This window comes from Ostrinia nubilalis, chromosome 28, assembly GCF_963855985.1.
Source record: "Ostrinia nubilalis chromosome 28, ilOstNubi1.1, whole genome shotgun sequence".
NCBI classification, from domain to species: Eukaryota; Metazoa; Arthropoda; class Insecta; order Lepidoptera; family Crambidae; genus Ostrinia; species Ostrinia nubilalis.
The window spans coordinates 871,242-887,284 of NC_087115.1; the positions used below are offsets into that span (position 1 = coordinate 871,242).

The following is a 16,043-nucleotide window of genomic DNA, read 5'->3' on the forward strand; positions in this document are numbered from 1 at the left end:
ATAGTGTTTTGTTGTATGTCGCTATCAATTTCTTGAGCTTCACATTCATGTAAGATTGTGTTAAGTCATTTTGTTTGTATTGTACTCTATTGTGTCTTTATTTCGTGTCTTTATTGTTTGTGTCTTTTGTATTTGTTATTTTTGTATAGTTGATCGTTATTTGTTTGCTTTGAACTTTGTAAATTGTATTGTATTTGGTATGCAAATAAAATAAATTCATTTAGAAAGGGACAAATAGGTAGGAAAATAGGGAGTTAGAATAGATAGGCAATAGGTACTCACCCTCCGACGGAGGACAGAGACAGACATATCGGAAATAGAGCCGTAATCGCTTTACGGTATTGCCTTTTCGAAAGAAAAAGCAAGCATATTGTTGTCTCGCTCCCACTAGCGGCTCTCGCTCACACCGTACTGCGTCTCGCTCGCACTCGCTCCGTCCTTGTCGCACGGAGGCGCGCGGTACGGCGTTAGATTGAGGCGTAGACGTCACTAGTGGAGAGTGGCATGGTGGGCCCAAATATAGCGGTGGTCCGAGCCAAAAGCACAGTCCACTTGAAGATAGCTACGAAGTAACAACTAAGAAACAAGAAGTCCCTAGAAGCCAACAGCAGCCAGTACAAGCCCACTCAAGAAATAAGGGGTTGTTATTTCCATACACCCCCTCCCCGCTACCCCGCTACGTGAACACCGGCGAGAGAGAGACAGCGATATCTCTGCATCGGGCGCTTCTTCTTCGAGCCTTCAACAACTCCCAGGCGCAACTCCAGTAAGCCGTGGGGCGTACCCCACAATAAAGGTAAATAAAAAAAAACAATTTAATCTGCCTACATCCGAAACTATCCGAAACTTTTTAATCGGTTACGGTTACGGTCTCGGATATTTTTTTATTTCGGATATCCGAAAGTTTCGGTTATGGTTACGGATATCCATATGGATATCCGTTATGTGTTACCGTAACACATAACAGGAATTTTGTTTTCTAAGGGGTCACTTAAAAATTAGGGATTGATGGTTAAAACGGGTATTAAACCTATTATTATTATTATAGGTAGGTTATTCTCCGCCTACTGCGCATTCCAGACAATATCTTACGAACACATATTGCTCATGCATAGAGAGGCCCAGTTCCAGCACCATATTACAAAAACTAGTTACATAAAAGAGAATATTATAATAAGTGTAAAGTCCGGTCGCCGAGCAGATAGAATTTCGTTCAATGACCCCAAGCTACCCATCCTTATCGCCCGCGCGTAATTATATTTCTGTCTGTCCGTCGCAGTCGCGACAGCAATATAATTACGCGCGAGCGATAAGGATGGGTAGCTTGGGGTCATTGCACGAAATTCTACGTGCTCAGCGACCGGACTTTACCCAATTTTATCACATTAATTTACTATAGTATTTTTTAAATTACATACTAATATTATTTTTAACTAACAGTCCCGTTAACCCCTCGTGGTAAGCTAAATATGCTTGTCACGAGTGGGTTCACCCCAATAGTCCACCGGCGGAGTTCGAACCCGCGTTCCTTCGACCTCGATTCGGCCAGTCTGTCATCGAAACCAACTATACTTATCCTACTAATATTATAAATAAAAGTTTGAATGTCTGGATGTTTGTTACTCTTTCACGCAAAAACTACTGAACGGATTTTGTTGAAACTTTACCGTATTATTGTTTGTAACCCAGATTAACATATAGGCTATAATTTATGCCGACCTGTGACACTAAATTTCACGCGGGTAAAGCCGCGGGCAAAAGCTAGTTTCATAATAATAATTATGTGTATTGTCTTACTCCATTACATCTTCCTGAAGTTCACATTCCAGTGCGTTTTGTTCTCTATCAGCAAATTCCATATCTGCAAAAACATTTTAATATGTCAGAAAGAAAGAGACTTGTGGAAAATTAAGGAGCCATGTATAAGATTTTATGACGACATCGTAAAGGTAGCAGGGAAGCGCTGGACGCAGGCCGCTACCAATCGATCAACGTGGAAAGCATTGGGGGAGGCCTATGTTCAGCAGTGGACGTCCTATGGCTGAAATTATGATGATGATGATGATGTATAAGATTTTAAACATTCGCGCTCCATTTCAACTGAAATAGTAAGACACAGACAGTCTGCTTGTGACCACGGCTGCAGCATCGCAGCTGAAACGTCAAGCCGTGAGTACATAATGTAACTCATTAATAAACGTCGCGTTAAGACCCGTGTCTTACTATTTGAAATGCAGCTGGGGCAGCAATTGTCTGGAATGGAGACCACATACCAGAAAGCGCAGCGTAGGACGTCCACCTACAAGGTGGACCGACGACCTCATAAAGGTGGCAGGAAGGCGCTGGATGCAGGCCGCCACCAACCGGCCATTGTGGAAATCAATTTGCCTCCCCCTATGATGGTATTCTGTTTGGGTGATGTACAGAGGTATTAAGTAATATATAGGGTGTTAGGTTAGGCAGAACTATGTAAAAATTGAAAGAAAGAAAGAAACATTTATTACGATGAACATCACATCACTAAAAAAGACAGAAATAGCACATAAATATTACAAGGAAATAAAAAGTGAACTGAGTAGTGCTACCTATATGTCGCAACAGCGATGCTCATCGCAATGGGACTCCACTTAGCCGTGGCCCACGGTGGGGAAGGCTACGACGCTGGTTTTCAGTGCTTTTCATTGCCATAATTTTTGGTATCATAAAAAAATCTAATGGATTTATTTAAATAGGTACATACTTACATTGCAATTTATGGTCTCCCTTCATTTTCAAGATGTGGTGTTTGAGCAAGACTTTGTTCGTAAACGATTCTCCGCACGTGCATACTTTTTTTATCACCGTTTCACTGGTGTCGTACAAGTGAATCTGAGCCACATGATCTGCCATTCCCTTAAGGCTCGTACAAATCTCTCGACACAGAACGCAAATATAGATTTTATTCCAAAATATTAAGCCTTGCACGCCAATTCTGAAATTCCTGTAAAACCACGATTGCCTAAAACGCGGCAACAAGAAATAATCTCTGTAATTTCTCACGTTTGGAGTTTTGATTGCTTTCCTTCGCTGGTACCTATCTAAATGTAGATTAAAGTCTTTTTCTTTTATGGATATGTAACCGCAAACGTTGCAATGGTAGTGCTTCTGATGTGTCTCCGTGTGCAGTGCAAGCGCTTTAGTGTTCTGTTGTTTACGGACACATATCGGACACACCGATATGCCTTGCGCCTCATGTTGTATGAGATGGCTCATGAATTTTCTGCAACTTTTCTTTTTATGACATAACGGGCAATTTAGGAGGAATCCAGTCGGTTTCTTGATGTGACGGTAGTGTATATGGAACGCTAAGAGTCTTTTGTTGAAGAATAACTCGTCGCAGTGATCGCAGACGAAGATTTCTCTCTCGACTCGTCGGGCAGTTTTTGAGCTTAGTAAGTGAATTGTTTTGATGTGTTCAACAAGGGTAGTATCGTCCGGAAAACATTTTACACAGGTCTGAAAAAAACAACAATAAAGTAAAGTACAGCCGTAATGTTCCAAACCTGGTTATAAACAAAATAAGAAGGAGGAAAAAAAAGTAAAATAAGATATACAGGGTGGAAACAATAATAATAATAATAAGCCTTATAAAGGACCGGGCCACTTTTGACCCGTGAGCTTCAAAGCGTACAAACATAATAATAATAATAATAAATACTCTTTATTGCACACCACATTGTAAAAAGAAACAGAAAGAAAAGGAACACATAAGGTACAATTAGGCGGTCTTATCGCTATGAAGCGATCTCTTCCAGACAACCTATAGAGAGGACAGTTACTTAAAACAGATGAAGGGGAAGGCGGTGTCGACACTAATGAAATAAATAATAATAAACAAAAGTGTAAAATTTAACCCAAAATAATACATACAAAATATAACATAAAATATATTAATATATACATACATATAGCTACATATAACATATAATATATACATACACATACAATTCTTGATACGAACCGAACAATATGTAATCTTATTCGATTGTTTCTAAACTATACAAGACATCGAAAAACTGATTACTGATCCTGAAAGTGCTTCACGAGCTCTATCTAACGGTACCAATATTAGGTTACAGAATTAACTGGATCTATCCGAAATCTTAATGTTTTCAGCCGTTTTTGAATATCGTGTATAGTTTTTAAAATTATGTGGTTTTACTAAATGTATGGAAGCTGGAAACATTGAATTTTCGGATAGATCCAGTTTATTCTGTAACCTATTATTGGTACCGTTTGAAAGAGCTGTGAAGCGCTTTCAGAAGCAGTAATCAGTTTTTCGATATCTTGTATAGTTTAGAAATAATCGAGTGAGATCACTTATCGTTTCCACCCTGTATACATACAGGCAAAGAGATTCCACTTGGCAATTCGATTTTTAAGTAATTTGTAATCAAATATAGGGATCAAAATATGGATCGAAGCCAAGGATCAACTTCTTTCCATACTCTGAAGTTTTAAACTCGGTAAATAAAGGTTTGATAAATCAAAACTTTGTTTATCAACAAAATTTAGAGGTTATATCACAAAAACTTAACTCACCAAGCACACGTTGGACTGTTTTGCCACAATTTGGTGTAGATCTGCTAAATGCATGGTCTTCTTGTGTACTTCTACTTCGGTTTCGCTCAACCAGTCCCCAGAGTCGCATAAATCACAATCGTACGTTGGCGGTTTTTCAGCTCCACCACCGTCCCGTGAGACGGGTTCCCGCGTTACTTCCGCGTTAAACATTTTAAAATTATTAAATTACAATTTACAATGCAATGAATTAAATGATATTTTAATGTTAGAATTTATTTTAATTTTTACATACAAAATGAAGAAAACAAACAGAAAAATCGTAAGTATGACAGTTTTTTTTTTAAATAACGGGCAATCTAGGCCGTTATTTTATTAACTGATAACAGTGAATGTACAATTTATTATCGTTATCCCGCTTTAGTAGAGTGTAGACAGCATTCCACAGGCTGTGGACCACAGCAGGCTGAAGGCAGCAGAACAATAATTCTAGAGGAGGGCTACTAGCAACTTTGTAATGAAAGCAGCTTAATTAACTTATATGAGTAGGAAAGATCAAGGGCATCTTAGAGGGGCGATGCCCATCTTTATTATGTATCTGACAGGCTGGTAAAGCTGTTTGGCACAGCTATGATGTTGTTTTATCACGGCCACGCTAAACAAATAAGGGCATAGGAAGAAGAAACTAGGTATCACAACTGTTATCGGTTTATCTTGATGCATAGCCTTTCTAAGGTCTATAAAGTCGCTAAAAGGTCATGGGCTCATGGCCACCAAATATGCATAAGAATAGATCAAAAGTGATGGATACCAGTATTTTACTATTGCAATATTTACTCAACAGACAGCACATTGCGTGCCTCCTCAAGGTCGACGAGTTTCGCTTTCAGTTATTAGATAACGTTATGGCGTTATTGGTGACCGAGAATGCCACCCTCTAATTTTGTTAAGTAAAGTGCAGAGACATGTAATTGAAATAAATTTATCCTTATTTCGTCTTCTAAATGAATGCTTATTAGTATAATTGTAGTTAATTAGTAAAATAATCAATTAACTTCTTTAATTACTCTCATTTTCTTATTTAATAACTTGCATTAACTGAGAAAAACGCTAAAGTGACAAAGTTCTAACTCACCTACAAACGTGATGATTATTTATCTCATGTAAGAAGACAATGGAAGCTTTACATTGGTTGCATCTATCTTCGGAGAAACAACCATTCTATTTTTCGTATTAAAAGTAATTGAAATCGTTTAAACTGGCGCTCTTTATCAGTTAATTAAGCCAATTTATTCGTCTTTAATAGTATTTGATCGTGGGCGGATCCGGAACGGGTAAGTTATCATTGGAGTCCCACATACGCTTCAACACCGATTTTGTACCATTTCTTGGCCTTGTCTCCTTTACTTCTTGACTTTATATCGTTAGTAAAAGAGCTGAGTTGCACTTTCTTTACTGACATGGTATAGAAACCTATAATACCAGTAATAGTTGTATTGATAATCAAGCTTTATTAATCTAAGATAATCAATAATTGCCTTGCGAAAACAGTTTCAGCACGTACCTGTACCTACGTTACGCACATTTATTGTAAATTACGATCATGTTGGTATCAAAGGTTACTAACGTCGCCTATTAATATTTCGTTAACTATTAACTAAATATGCTACTTAAATAAATACTGCCCTGTTTTTATTATTTAAATTTGCATTTTTCGTAAATATTTTTACACACCTACCTACCATACCGCACTGTGACTAAGTAGGTAGGTATTTGTTTGATATTTATTGACTAAGTTTGAAGTTTGAAGAAATGACTAATGTTCAATGAAAGTAAAAAGTAAAGTAAGTTCAATAATTAATAACATTTTATGATATTTTTGGGTTAGCACAAGCAAAACTTCTTTAGCTTTTTATCTGAAAATGTAAAATACCTACTACAAAATGTTTATAAAATTATTATAGTAGGCACAAGTAGGCATCAATTTAAAATTTTTTTTAAAGAAAGACATTTAAATTACCTAAGTTCAGATAGGTTATTCCACATCTTTGCTAATTGACTCTTCTCTCATAAATTACAAGATGGCTGCATGAATGGTATTTTCACATATCTGTGGTATTTTACAGCTTGCTACAAAGAGCTTAAAGCTTGCTAGTCAGTTCACTGGTAGTTCTCAACTTGTGAAGTTCACACTACATTCATAGAAAGATCTTGAAGTGATTTTGAGTTATTGATTTTCTAAACACCCTAATTTCTGCAAGATTTGTAAGTATAATTAATTTCTTTTAAATTGAAAGATCTATTCAATATTGAAACTGTATATTAGGCTTTAATATCAATAATCCTTTATGATGTTTAATTGATAAATTAAGTTTTATTTATTCAGAAGATTAATGCATATAATTTACACACTAAATGGAATGAATATTCCTTCTTAGGAATTAGACTTAGGAATAGGACATCCACTGCTGAACATAGGCCTCTTCAAATTATTTTCAGATATTTTTGCTTAATTTTACTGTATAAAGTAGTAGACTTAGCTGATACATAACATTTTATTATAGGTCAGTGTAGCATGTCTAAGAATATTTATTTATTTATACAGGGTGTCCCTTGCATGGATCAAATAAAAGAATTGATTCTACAGTTCAAAAGCCACAATTTGACCTAATAAAAGGAAGTTTCGATTTTCCAAATAAAATTCCCTTTTCATACAAATTCTCTTCATTAATCAGTTATTATGGGATGGGGATATGAATTTTTATTTTCGAGAATTTTAATTTTGTTCCTGTAGGAAAATTGTTGCTTTTGCATAGTAGAATCCTTTTTGTTTCATCCAAACTTACTGGGCATCCTGTATACAAAAGAACTTAATGCTAAAATCAACAAGACACCTAGTCTTGAGTTTCTTCCTCCACTTCTCAGCCCATAATATGTTGTCCCGAAGTGGTGGTAGGGCAAGCTATATTTGGGACGTATACAAGTGCCCTAAAAAGGCCTAAGTACTGAATGAAATTTTTGACTATGACTTATTAAATTAAATAGTCCATACAAATAAAGAATTTTTGACTTAGGCTTTGCATAGTAGATTAAATTTTTTTGTTTGATCAATACTACTTACAGGGACACCCTTTATACAAAAACTTAATACTAAAAGCTAAATCATCAGTTTCAGGATGTCCAGGTCAGAGCCAAGAGACCCTAGAATAGCACCCAAAGAAATGATCATCACCCGTTTCAAGTCAGCCCAACAGAAGAAGAAACAGCAAGAACAGTTCGGCTTGTCGATACAGCCTGCCAAAAAACCGCCTCAACCTCCCCAAAATCTTAAATTACCACAAACGATCACAAAAGTAACGCAAAATGTCCCCAAAGTAACACAAACTGCCACAAAATTGCCCCAGACTGTGACAAAAGTGACGCAGAACATCTCAAAAGTGCAATCGGTCAAAACACCTGACACGGTGCAGAAATCAAAGTCGAAAAAAGCCAAGGGTGAGAGCAGTGTTAGCAAGCCGAGCAGTCCGATACTGATTGAGGATGACAGCCCGGAGTATTATCCGGAGAAATTGAAACGGGCTCCGGGGTCGAGGAAAGTTTTTATGAAACCGAAGCAGAAGTCAACGATGGTTGCTAGAACTAATAAGAGGAAGTTTAATACGCCTAAACGAGGTATGTTTTAATTATTTCTTTTTAACAATTTTCATAAACATAGTATTTTGTGACGAAGCGAAGGCTATAACTGTCTTAGTTTTATTGTGCACTAGCTTTTGCCCGCGGCTTCACAGATCGTCATAAATTATAGCCTATATGTTAATCTGGGTTATAAACAATAATACTGTAAAGTTTCATCAAAATCCGTTCAGTAGTTTTTGCGTGAAAGAGTAACAAACATCCACACAAACTTTCGCATTTATAATATTAGTAGGATATCACATTTACAGCATGGCGTGGTGGTTTGCGTATTTCCGAAATACAGTTGCGGGTTCGATTCCCGCTGGGGTCAGTCATGCCTGTATTGGTGATATTGTTGGAAAAAAAATTATAGTTGATCGCCCACGTTATTTTAAAATCTTGAAAATTTGTTACATAGTCCGTTTTGTCTCTAGACCAGCAAAATATGACCAAGGCCAAGGGATAGATCCCTGAATACTGACATATACAGGCGTTATTTTTATTTATCAGTCTCTTATTTTTAATTTTACTTTAAACATTTGACGATTTGCAAGTTTCATTTTTTTATAATCTTTCTATACAAACAAATAAAATATTACAGGTGTAAAATCCCCGCTCCCCCGTTCACCGAAGCACACATTCTCCCAAGAGGAATGTCCAGTCTACTCTGAGTTGAGCATGGAAGAAGTCATTCGGATAGTGGAAGAAAATGACAGCCTTGATGATGATGATCTGATGGAGATACTGACTTGTCCCAGCCCGGTGTGGTGGGAGGAGCCGCCTGATGAGATGTATATTGAAGGTAGGTATTATTTTTTAAATAGCGTCTTTTCTCACCTTCGGTTTGCCGACAATATCGTGGTCATGGCAGAATCGCTGGAGGACCTCGGCACCATGCTCGAAGACCTTAATCGAGTTTCCCAACAGGTAGGCCTTCGAATGAACATGGACAAAACGAAGCTTATGTCGATAACAAGGTATTATGTAGGTAACAAGGTTTTAGTGTCACGCGGACTGTCAGTGCGGATCGCTCCGCACAGCCGATTTCTATGAACTGCTAGGGAGCGAGCGGTTCCTCTGGACCGCATTACTCTAAAACGCTCCCTAGAAGTTCATACAGATTAGCCGTGCGGAGCGGGTCCGCACTGTACGGTCCGCGTGACACTAAAACAAGCCTAAGACTTTCATACAAACTTCCAACCCCCGTTTTACCCCCTTAGGGGTTGAATTTTGTGAAATCCCGTCTTAGTGAGCACCTACGTTCTAAAAGGAACCTCCATGCAAAATTTGAGACTTCTAGCACTTGTAGTTTCTGAGATTTCGTGATTAATAAGGTGAACCGTCATCGTCATCATCTCAGCCATACGACGTCCACTGCTGAACATAGGCCTCCCCCAATGCTTTCCATGTTGCCCGGTTGGTAGCGGCCTGCATCCAGCGCCTTCATGGTGACCTCATGCACCTTTATGATGTCGTCGGTCCACCTTGTCGGTCACGTCCCACGCTACGTTTTACGGTACGTGGTCTCCACTCCAGAACCTTGCTACCCCATCGGCATATGGCTCAAAAACGTGGCATTTCACTATAGGCCACATAAAGAAGCTCGAAGTTGAGAGTCGAGTTTAGAGAGGGCTATGCTCGGTGTTTCTTGAAATGAGGAGATCCGTAAACGAACTAAAGTCTCTAACATGGCCCGACGGATTAGCAAGCTGAAGTGGCAATGGGCAGGGCACATAGTACGCAGAACTGACGGCCGATGGGGCAGCAAGGTTCTGGAGTGGAGGCCGCATACCGGAAAACACAGCGTGGGACCTCCACCCATAAGGTGTTTTTACTTATCCACAATGAAGGAGCTCTCTCCCTCAAGGATTTCCACAACGACTGGTACTACCCTGCCCGCATCCAGGTACTTCCTGCGATCTTCACTAGATCGTCGGTCTACCTAGTGGGAGGCCTGCCTACACTACGTCTACCGGCTCTTGGTCACCACTCGAAGACTTTATTGTTCCGTTTTAGCCTGTGGTTGAATTAGGCCTCCCTAAACCGTTTGGCTAGCGTGGGGAGTGTAGGAAATACTCTATTTGCCTCTGGTACATTAGAGAAAGTCCTGCTCCTGCAATGGAGACTAAAATAACCTTATAGGTGCTACTGATAACCTGATAATTCATATTTTTTCATACATAATCATTCATTTATATTTCTAATTCAATTTTCAGAAGCGATTTGCTCAAGAAAACCAGAAGAAAACGCCACCGGAAAAAAGAAGAGTCCGATCAGGGAAAGGTGTCTGAATACTCTACGAAACTCCTCAAAATTGGGTAAGAAAATCAAAACCCAAGTGTCTGATATACCTGCCAAACCTGCTACTGCCCCAGAGTCCAACATACCTGATAAGTCTGCTAAAATAGCTACAGAAAAACCAGTCGAAGTGAAAAAAGACGAAAAATTCATCAAGAAAAGCAAAAAGCTTGAAAATGTTCTTGGGAATATCAAGAATAAAGCGAGTAAAGATACTGATGTCATATCCAAGAGTATTAAACAAGAATTGATAACTAATGAAGAGAAATCACAAGTCGAAACTAGTGAGAACGAAGCTGTATTAGCTGAAGCTGTGAAATCAAATGACGTGCCTAGTTTGGTTGAAACTAAGAAAGACGTTCCTAAAACAGTTGAAAATGTCAATAAAACTACCGAACCAGTGATCAATGTCAAGAAAGAAGTAGAACGTGCAAAGAAGAAGAAACTGTCAGAAAGTACAGAAGATTCGTTCGGAGATCTGAATTGTAGAAACCAAGAGATGCTGCTAGATTTAGAAAACATGGACATTCCTGTTCAAGAGAGCGCAGCGTCACCAGATTGTATGATTATTATTGATGACAATACGAGCAAAGTCATCGATTTGGATGACGATGACAAAGAACATCAAGATGATAAAAATACTGATAAGAAAGCCACTGGAGTTGGAAATGAAAGTGATGCTAACAATGATATTAAAGCTGATGAAAATCCATCAACAAATATTGATAATCAAACAAAATTACATTCCGAAACAGCCAGAGAAATCGACGCAGAATCTCTGGTGCCAAAAAACATGCCGCCACTCACAAAACGTCCTAAAATCAACAACACAGCGTTCGCGTCCCCCAATTCATATAAAAGCATTTCCGATGATGTCACTGAAAGTTCTAGCGTTTCAAATACTGATGGAATGGATACCATATCTGATACGAACATAAAATACATCATGGATGATGATTTAGATGAAGTTATGGATAACAACAAAATTGATAACATCAAAGATAGCAATCAAGGAACAAATGATCCGAAAATCAATGTTAAAGATGAAAAATTCGAATTGAATGAGCTCACAATTCTATCAGACACAAACGATCCAAAATCTAAAGACGCGTATATTACTGTATACAAAATCATGTCCAACGAAGAATCAGTGATTAAACCGACGAACAAATTTAAAGATATACCAGAATATTCTAGCTATGTTGAAAACTTGATACAGGTTGAGACCAAGCAAGAATTTATTGATGAAAGTTTAGAAAACGAAATACAGGAATTACCTGTGGATGCGAAAGGGCAATTGAACTCCTTTTTCAAAAAATGCAAATATGCGAATCGAAAACGCAAAAGGGTGGATCCTAAAGACAAAATTGTCGATGATACCGAATGCAAATCGCCGAAGAAATCTATCACAGTTGTTCAAGAAGACAACGTAAAATTATGCTTGAAATGTTCTGCCATATTTGACACAGAAGAATGCAACTTCTGCCTCAAATCGCAGAAGGAAAGTAAGGATGTGGACAAAAGTTATATGTGTGATAAGTGTGACTATGTAGGGGAAAGTACGAGTAATGTGATTGTGCATTTGGAAGAGCATATGCGCTCTGCAGATGAGGGCAAAACGTAGTTATGTAGGAACGTGTAAAGTCCGGTCGCCGAGCACGTAGAATTTTGTCCAATGACCCCAAGCTACCCATCCTTATCGCTCGCGCGTAATTACATTGCTGTCGCGACTGTGCGACGGGCGCCCGCAGTGAGTGTGCGAGCGCGACAGCAACATAATTACGCGCGAGCGATAAGGATGGGTAGCTTGGGGTCATTGGACGAAATTCTACGTGCTCGCATACCAGACTATAGTTGTGTATTTTATTTAGTACGGTTACTTATAAGTTACTTCGTCACTCGAAATCTGAACGGTCTTGCCCCAAGATATTGTACGAAATCCTGTAGACCGGGTTCACAGAACACAACACAAAATGCAAGTGTGTATTTTTGATTTTGTGAAAACAAGAAATCTTTTTTCTTGGTTTCATACTATACTCACATGCTCGTCGAGGATCGTATTTGTATGACGCCCGTATTCACAAACGATGCTTGCTTAAGTGAAGCAGCAAATCGAACGCAGAGCGTTGAATAGAGCTCTGATTGGTTCGTGTGTCACCCTGTGCGTCCACGCGCACTGTGAGACCTCATAGTATTGTTTGTGAATACGGGCGTGAGACAATTTGTACATACAACCTGGTCGAGCTAACTGCGTACCTCGTTCGAATGGCTATGTGACGTCACGGCCGCCACGTGTGTCGTAAACTCGATTGGAGATTGTATAAGTGAAATTGTTAATATAGCTAAAATCGATGTTCGTTAGTGCCAACATTTTGTCGGTTTTCGTTCATTATTTCTATTAATATGAAAAAGTTGACGGTTCGGTCACCCATCAAGTTGTATCCTCGCGCCAAGTCGTTTGACTTTTACTTAGTTATGTTATGTTTATCTGATTGTAAATAGATCTCAATGTACTGACTGATGTTTTTTCTTACATTTTGTTGAATGTATTGTTTACTGGATATTTGTAAGTGTACAAAAATGTAAATAGGTTAGTGTAGTATGTAGTGTATGTTAATCGTTGACTATCATGAAGTATTAAATACAAATATAATATCTTCATTTGTTTTTTTATTACTTTAATTGCCCTTGACGACGCATAATCGATGTCGACTGCTTAAAAATGTGACATTAAAATTAAATGTATGACGGATTGTACAGCGCCCCTAGCGGAAATTTTCAAGAACTGAAATCTTCATAGATTTTTTTGAAGCGCTCGATATTGACGATGTTTGATGACTCACAATAAGCCCTCAGATTGTGTACAGTACATCTGGTACCTACCCAAAATGGCCAAAGTTTGATAACCTTATTCTAAGTAACAAAAACGTATTGCGAACTTATTGGCTACTTTGGGTGTCACAAACTACACTCGACATCAAATAAATCGCACCTCCCGCTACAAGCACTTTCAAACGTATGCATCCCCACTTCCCTCCAATATTGGCACCATTTAAAAGCCTAGTTCTAAACTTTATTTCATTAAAGGAAAGGTTTTTACCCCAAAAATGTGTCTTTAGAAGGATCCAGAGTCACTTCTTAAAAAAATAGGTAAGTTACGCTTGAGCCAACTTTTATGGCTATAAAACTGTTAAGTTGGGATTAATCGCTATCCATCTGTTAAACAGGACACGTGAGATCATTATTTGGTTTTATAACCATAAAAATAGGTCTAATTGATCCCAGAGGTGACCCCAAAGTGAGGTGTTTTTTCAAGTAACATTTATTGTATATGTTAATCATTTATTTAGAAATTAAATGTGTGTTTCTTTAAAGGATATTTATTGGGCTTTCAAATAACACCAATATTGTTGGGGTACCATAATTGTGTCAGAAGAAAATCTTTGAAGTTCGCGTCGCGGAAGGTGCGGTTTATTTGATATTGAGTGTATTTGACGCTGCCTGTACCATTCGTAAGAACGTTAGATTACATAGAAATGCTCTAGTCCAGGGGTCTACAAACTGACTTATTCCACTATTCCCCATTGACAATCCCCGTCAACGGGGATTAGTGAACTTTTTGTTCACTATTCCCCGTTAACGCCAATGAGGGTTTTCGCGTATGAAAGATCCGCTAGATGGCGGGACGTGGATGTGGGGTCTGACTGCTGCGTGATTGGTGGATTTTGACATATCTGTCAATATCATGTCAAAAATAACCAATCATGCAGCATTTGGACCTCGCGTCTACGTATTGCCATCTGGTGGATTTTTCATACGCAAAAACCCTCATTGGAGCTTATTAAAAATGTTTGTTGGCAGAAAAATTTAAAATGTTATGGCCCTTGCAAATTACCGAAAAAAATATTATGGCTTCTGTTTGGAGACCCCTGCTCTAAGTGTATACTCGCCTTTAGGCCAGGCTTGACTTATGGTCCTATGTCCCCTAGATGGGGCAGAGGGCGTCCACAACAGTCCTTCATCTCGTTCGGTCTTGAGCTTCTCGTTTGATCTCGCTCCAGGTCTTGCCGATCTTCTTCGCCTCGTCCGCTACAGTGCGCCTCCAAGTTTGCCTGGGTCGACCACGTTTGCGTTTTCCTTGGGGATTCCAATCCAGAGCCTGCTTAGGGATGTGATCGGGGTCCCTTCGGAGAGTGTGGCCGATCCAGTTCCACTTGCGGCGCTTGATCTGCTGGTCGATCGCCATCTTTAGGCCAGGCGGTTGTCTTAAAAAAAGTCTATAAGTAATAAAAGACCATTTTTTCTCTAAATCCTTTATTTGCTGCCTTGCATGAACCGTTCCCTGCACTGCTGTGCGTACAATATTCCCAGCAGCTGGATATCCGAGTCGCTGAGAGCGAAGCGACGGCCCATGGACAGAGTGCGCTGCCATAGGTGGTCCTGTGGACAGAAGAAGAAATGTATCCGGCTCGAAGGACCATAAGGGTACAACTATAGAACTATTATTAGCTGGCTTGTTATATTAAATAGAAGAAAGGGGACAAAATAACAACTTTATCCGGCTCGAAGGACCATATAAAAAATCAAAATATTTTTGTTGAGCCATCCATAATAAAACACTATTTTAGTAACTCTATTTACAAGTACGGGTACATATACAGGGTGTTAGGTAAATGGGTATATGAGCCGACACTAGCCCATGTTAACATGGTCATATAAATGGTATGGTGAAGTCAGAAAATTGATATCTTCATTTTAATTATTTTAAGTTTCATACAAATCGGATTTTATAAAATTTATTTTGTGTGAAAATTTAAAAAAATAAAATGATGATATCATTATCAAATCAAATCATGATATGAGCCGCATATACCCATTTACCTAACACCCTGTATAGGTACAACTGCAGAACTATGAACTAAAATTTCGACTTTTATCCGGCTCGAAGGATCATATAAGAAACTATAGAAAAAATAATCATCTGTAGGGGTATAACGGTTCTAGAAGCCAGCGGGTCATCGCAGTCCCGGCACATGTAATTCGCGGGCGCGTGAGTCGCGCTCCGAAGTCGTAGGGAATCTGCTGGAGCCACGCCTCGTCTGGGCTCTGATCCCTAGTGACTGCTAGCTAGCGATCCCCCATCCCCTAGTGACTAATGACTAACCCGTGAACCCCAAAAATTCACGATTACCTTATGACTATTGTCCCCGATCCCCTAGCGACTATTGTCCACCTCCCTTAGTGACTAATGAACTCCAATCCCCTAGTGTCCTTGATCCCCGATCCCCTAGTGCCCTGGATCCCCGATATCCTAGTGACTATTGTCCCCGATCTCCTAGTGTTCTTGATCCCCGATCCCCTAGTGACCGATCTCCGATCCCCTAGCGACTGATCCCCGATCCCCTAGTATTCTTGAACCCCGATCTTGTCCCCGATCCCCTAGTATTCTTGATCCCCGATCCCTAGTGTTCTGGATCCCCGATCCCCAAGTGTCCTCGATCCCCGATCCC

General features: G+C 39.2%; 2 protein-coding genes across 3 annotated transcripts; one reads left to right on the forward strand and one right to left on the reverse strand.

The window, feature by feature from the left end:
• Positions 1-1,307: 1,307 nt before the first annotated feature.
• LOC135085552 (protein suppressor of hairy wing-like) lies at positions 1,308-4,867 on the reverse strand. Its single transcript, XM_063980330.1, has 3 exons — positions 4,582-4,867; positions 2,745-3,495; positions 1,308-1,861 (listed from the first exon to the last, which is right to left on the reverse strand). The coding sequence occupies exons 1-3, from the start codon at positions 4,771-4,773 to the stop codon at positions 1,794-1,796; spliced, it is 1,011 nt and encodes a 336-aa protein (XP_063836400.1). The 5' UTR covers positions 4,774-4,867; the 3' UTR covers positions 1,308-1,793.
• Positions 4,868-5,745: 878 nt separating this feature from the next.
• Positions 5,746-13,170, forward strand: LOC135085484 (uncharacterized). Of its 2 annotated transcripts, XM_063980274.1 has the most exons (5): positions 5,746-5,894; positions 6,687-6,825; positions 7,730-8,232; positions 8,837-9,037; positions 10,452-13,170. In XM_063980274.1, exons 3-5 carry the CDS (start codon positions 7,737-7,739, stop codon positions 12,155-12,157), a joined length of 2,403 nt encoding a protein of 800 aa, XP_063836344.1. In that variant the 5' UTR covers positions 5,746-5,894; positions 6,687-6,825; positions 7,730-7,736; the 3' UTR covers positions 12,158-13,170. The 2 variants fall into 2 exon arrangements, with proteins under 2 accessions (XP_063836344.1, XP_063836343.1); XM_063980273.1 differs by lacking the exon at positions 6,687-6,825.
• The last annotated feature ends 2,873 nt before the right edge of the window (positions 13,171-16,043 follow it).

Coding starts and splice junctions, on each gene's coding strand:
- LOC135085552 (XM_063980330.1), bottom strand. CDS start 4,773: ATGTTTAACGCGGAAGTAACGCGGGAACCCGTCTCACGGGACGGTGGT. Junction 3,496..4,581: donor AACAGTCCAACGTGTGCTTG/GTGAGTTAAGTT, acceptor TGTTTTTTTCAG/ACCTGTGTAAAATGTTTTCC. Junction 1,862..2,744: donor GGGAGACCATAAATTGCAAT/GTAAGTATGTAC, acceptor ATGTTTTTGCAG/ATATGGAATTTGCTGATAGA.
- LOC135085484 (XM_063980274.1), top strand. CDS start 7,737: ATGTCCAGGTCAGAGCCAAGAGACCCTAGAATAGCACCCAAAGAAATG. Junction 8,233..8,836: donor GTTTAATACGCCTAAACGAG/GTATGTTTTAAT, acceptor AAAATATTACAG/GTGTAAAATCCCCGCTCCCC. Junction 9,038..10,451: donor TGATGAGATGTATATTGAAG/GTAGGTATTATT, acceptor TTCAATTTTCAG/AAGCGATTTGCTCAAGAAAA.